Raw genomic sequence first — 5,000 nt, 5'->3', positions numbered from 1 at the left:
GTGTTGCAGTGTTCATATCAAGGCCCTGCTGGATGGTGACTGACTGTGAAAAGTACATCTCAATAGAATGATGATGAAACTTGGCTATTCGGCAGAGCAATGAATCGGCCCTGTTTGTCCTTAAAAGTAGCTCATATTGATTGGGGGCATAGCCGGGGTTTGGCAGTGCAGATATACAGACCATTAAAACAACACTGGGTTGAGCCAGCCATGCTAGACTCACATACATTTATTTATTCATTTATTTATTTAGGATGATTGGGGTATGGGGTGTGGGCTTTTGGGAATGGACTATGGGGTATGGGGTATATGGGGCTGTGGGGTATGGGGTATATGGGGGTGTGGGGTACAGGGTATGGGGTATATGGGGCTGTGGGGTACAGGGTATGGGGTATATGGGGCTGTGGGGTACAGAGTATGGGGTATGGGGTATATGGGGCTGTGGGGTACAGGGTATGGGGTATATGGGGCTGTGGGGTACAGTGTATGGGGTATGGGGTATATGGGGCTGTGGGGTAATGGCTTTTCCTGATCATATTTTGATACCGTTTGGTTTGATAGATTAACCTGCTTGGCCAAACCCTTGAAGACTCTTGGTCCCTCATAGAAGGTGACAACAGAGTGAGACTAGTGTGTTATCAGTCAGAGAGAGAGAGAGAGAGAGAGAGAGAGAGAGAGAGAGAGAGAGTGTGTGTGTGAGAGAGAGAGAGAGAGTGTGTGTGTGTGTGTGAGAGAGAGTGTGTGTGTGTGAGAGAGAGTGTGTGTGTGTGAGAGAGAGAGAGAGAGAGAGAGAGAGAGAGAGAGTGTGTGTGTGTGTGAGAGAGAGAGTGTGTGTGTGTGTGTGTGTGAGAGAGAGAGAGAGAGAGAGAGAGAGAGAGAGAGAGAGAGAGAGAGAGAGAAAAGTTATTTCCAACAGTCAATTATGCAATGACAGTCCACTAAAGCATTAAGCCAACACATAAAAACAGAGAAACAAACAGGCCTACAACAAGGTTGAAGTATTGGTGTACTTCATTAATTCTTCCGCCACTACAAGATCTGTGCTTGTAATAAATTGGATTAAGATCTACTAGCTTTGCTCTAGGTTAATTAGCATCACCCTACTGTCTGTTTGTTTATGTGCGGTTACGTGACGGAGGTTGTGTTATTTTAATTGGTGCAAAAGGTCGCACATTCCTGGCCCCACACAGCAGCGACCGCTTGGAGACTCGCCGTTGTTCCTCCAGCAGAGCGCGCTTTGCCATTTTGTCCTTTATGCAGCTGAATGCTATCAAATATCTGTAGTGTTGCCCCCTTCATCGCCATGCTAGCGCCGTTCGCTACTTTCCCCGTATTTCCGTGGAATTTACACTCGGACCGTGACGGCGGATGAATAATGGCCCTCCCACCGTCCTCCTTACTAAAACGCGCAACAAACATGACTGACAGCTCCCTGGGAGTGGTTGTCATAGTAACGGCACCTCGCATGCAGGAGCACTTTTCTTGGCGCGGCTCACGGCGGAAGGCGCTAATGGCTCGCGCTCTTTCTCTCTCGCGCTGCTCTTCACACGGGACGGTTGTTTGCAACCGCACCCAGCGCGCGGACGCCACCACGTCACGCGGACACCTTATGAGAAATGACAAAATGTCCTGTGATGTGGAATGAAGATCCAGTACTCTCCCTGGGTTTTTTTTTAGACGGACAAAAATGCCTTCATATATTCTGAAATATGGCCAAACACTTTTCGGTGGCAGGTTTATGTCTCTCATTTTTTGCGTGTTTATTAATGATTAAATCCCCAAAGATTCCCAAAGATCGTCACCGGCAGACTTCAACAGTCGCGTCCTAGGATTGAGTCAGTCTGCTCATGACAAACAGATGACCAGAAAATCCCAAGAAAACCTTTTGGTTTCCAGTCTTGGCTTTGACCTGCAGAATGTCGCCGGGTTTCAAGTATCCTGATGCCTTATTTAATGTGTCACAGTTCTCAATAGTGACACCAAGCTGTAGCGTCGTTACAGCTGCACCTCTCTGCCTGCCACTGCCACAGCTACCGAAATGACTAACAGAACAGGGATAATCATTTTTGAAAGTAAACAAACAAGAACGGAGGTCACGCATGTCAGCGAACCTGAAATTCCCAGAGACACGTGACCTCCCGTAGTACCGTGTTTTCAACTCTTCCTTCCATGACGTAATTCTCGATGTATTAGACAACGCTCGCTGCAGCAGGTGAGACTGATGAGGCTTGATGGGTGTAATTTTTGGAAGCCGCACCACAGCTGGCATGGGCGCCAAGGACACCAGGGGGGAGGTTATGCAAATGCGTGCGGCTCCAATCAATTAGAGCCCAGATGAAAATGAAGAGCACCTTAGTGGCACTGTGATGTACCAACAAAGAGCGTCTATCGATCCCCAGGTTACCCGGGTGTGGAGAACTAGTCCATGTCACTTAAGACGGAATATGTGTACAACGTCCAACGGGGGGAACGAGAAATGGATTATTTTAGGATCTAACACTAGTTAAAATATGTTCTGTAAAATTGGGCATAACAGAAAATGATCAGCGGATGCTGCCTTCCTTCTGTGTATCCCATTACACAGATTTGCAACACATACTGTTTGGCTCCTAAATGCAACGTTTACTGTAGCACCGAACTGGGCTCCCAAATGTGCGGATTTATTCATACTGCAGCACAGGGAGAGAGAGAAGTAGAGGTGTGTGTATGTTTCCGCTCACACACGTGTGTGGAAGCATGCGTTCGTGTGCGTGTGTGTCAGGAGCACCATGAAGCTCGGAAGCTTCACACAGGTTCCAGGGTGAGTTCCCTAACTGGACTCAAGGCTTTCGGCTGTACTCCGTTTCCTGGTTCTAGCCCCATGAAGGTCTGATGGCGATGTGTGTCTCTGGCCCCCTCTCACATAAAAGCTGCTCCCTTTAGCTGGACGGGTTGTCCTAGCAGGCCATCTTTGACACAGGTGACAGTCATGCCATCATTATTATTAAAGCACTCATGGCAGAAATATCATTGTAATCCCTGAGAGCTTGAGATTCATTTAGGTGAGGAATCATATAGGTCAGCATGACCAGAGCTAGATGTAGAAGAGGTGGAACAGGACTGAGCAGGGTGGTGTGGGGGTGGGGTGGGCGTGGGTGTGTGGTGGGTGTGGGTGTGAGGTAGGGGTGGGGTGGGTGTAGGTGTGTGGTGGTGGTGGGATGTGTGGGGACACATGGCAGGGACCAACATCTGGGTTTGGACCTGGAGCAGCAGCTGGCTCTTGAGGTTGGGACGTCCTATCCCGGTGCAGAACCGTCTTGGCCTTTTATTTTCCGGTCCAGAGCCCTGTTTTCTTTCAGATAAATGCTTCCCGATCCACCGTGACAGATGTCACGATGCATCGCCTTTGTTTTGATACGCACCCTGTGATCCTGCCACAAATGATAAACACGCTGCAGCCGGGCCCGGACACAGCTCCTACACGCCGGGTATAACTGGGATACATCAGCAGGGATACACTGGGCTCCCAGGACCCCAGGGCATTCCAGGAGGGCAGGTTCAACACCCATGCATTAGCACTCCTCCCTTACTGCTGCTAGTTATTTTCATCCGATTTCATATTTATTTTAGACCTCCCACGGGCTTTCTCATACGGATTTGCTAACTTGATTTGTCTGGATGACCTATAGAAGTAAGTATTCATAGTTCTGCTGATAAGAGAGAGCCCTAGTGGAAACCTCACCAGCAAAAACTGTAATTTCATCTCAGAAAATTACACTCAACATACTAAATCAGCACAATTTGAGCACAGTTTTAGGGCAAAGTGACTGGGAAGTAAATAGGCTAAACTCAGTGAAATCCAAGGTCAGTGGTAGCAGCGCTGTCTGCTGCCCCCTGCTGAAGGGCGTAGGATGCACATGCTCTCGGCAGCGTGCCCTGCCCGCCGCCCCGGCGTGACCCCCGCCGCGCCAGGCCAGCCCGCCGTTATCGAAGGGGGGGTTGAACCCAATTATTGGCCAAATTAAAATGAACAGACTTGGCTTGGGGAGGGACGACCGCTGCGGGTCCGCTCGCCGAGCTAAACGGGCCAGGCCGAAGCGCTGGCTGGTCTCAGCCCGTGGCCGTGGTCCAGAATGCCGTGCGGCGACGGGCTGGTGTCCTATTGGTGCTACAGGAGATGAGAAGCAGAGACTCACTCTGTGTTTGTTCTTTGTTTCAGAAGACAGGAAGTTGTTTGTGGGGATGCTGAACAAACAACAGACGGAGGAGGATGTCTATCGCCTGTTTGAGCCCTACGGAGTCATCGAGGAGTGCACCGTGCTAAGAGGTCCTGATGGAAACAGCAAAGGTAGGACCTTTTTTGCCAGTGCATAATGACAGTTGAAGTGAAGACTCAAGCCACAGTTATTTGGCTTTAAAAAATGTCTTGTTATACAAACAATCTCCACAAGGGACATGTAGTAGCTGTAAGGGAAGCATAAGTACATAACAGACAGTTATTATTTTATTTATTTATTTTTGCAGACTCCATTTATTGCCCACTGAGGCTTTAGGGACACTGTTAGACACTCATATAGCCTGACATTTACCAAAGCACTGTGGGAGTTGTAGTTTTCCCCCTGCCAGTGCTTATGAAAATTGCTGCAAGATTATTTCCCCGGTTTAGGGAGTAGCTCTTTTGGACGAGAGGAAAAAAAATTCCCAATCTCTCCAAAGATTATGAAGAAGGCTGGCACTAAATAAGTAAGCAAATCAACCGTTCCAGCACTTCTGTGATGCAACCTGTTACGCACATTAAGCATGCCTCTGTGCGTCATTAAGAGTTAACAAAGGACCTGTCACTTATCAGTCTAAATAAGATTTAGATAAGAGTTTCTCCATGTGTTTAGTATTCACAGACATAGGCACTAGCTAGCGTGTGGCGCTAACTAGCATGCGGCTCTGCTTGAGGAGTGCGGGACAGAGCACAGAGCCTGGAGCTCTAGAACGCTGTGTTCAGTCACTGTTGTGCCCCTCTTCCT

The 5,000-nt window shown here is 48.7% G+C and overlaps 1 protein-coding gene across 8 annotated transcripts in view; it reads left to right on the top strand.

Annotated features, from left to right (window-relative positions):
- Positions 1-5,000, top strand: part of celf5a (cugbp, Elav-like family member 5a) — a 140,774-nt gene that overhangs the window by 107,476 nt on the left and 28,298 nt on the right. For 6 of the 8 annotated variants that reach the window (XR_014120157.1, XM_081708592.1, XM_081708594.1 and 3 more), the window contains exon 4: positions 4,199-4,327. Coding sequence is in view for 7 of the 8 variants with exons in the window: in XM_081708592.1 (XP_081564718.1) it covers positions 4,199-4,327 (129 nt within the window). In the remaining variant the exon portion in view is untranslated. The remainder of the gene's footprint in view (positions 1-4,198; positions 4,328-5,000) is intronic. The other 2 variants (XM_081708591.1, XM_035523374.2) reach the window with 1 other exon arrangement.

This window comes from Electrophorus electricus, chromosome 26 (assembly GCF_041902795.1).
Source record: "Electrophorus electricus isolate QZ-2024a chromosome 26, ASM4190279v1, whole genome shotgun sequence".
NCBI classification, from domain to species: domain Eukaryota; kingdom Metazoa; phylum Chordata; class Actinopteri; order Gymnotiformes; family Gymnotidae; genus Electrophorus; species Electrophorus electricus.
The sequence above is the reverse complement of the archived record's forward strand: the minus strand, read 5'-3'. Positions and strand labels throughout refer to the sequence as shown.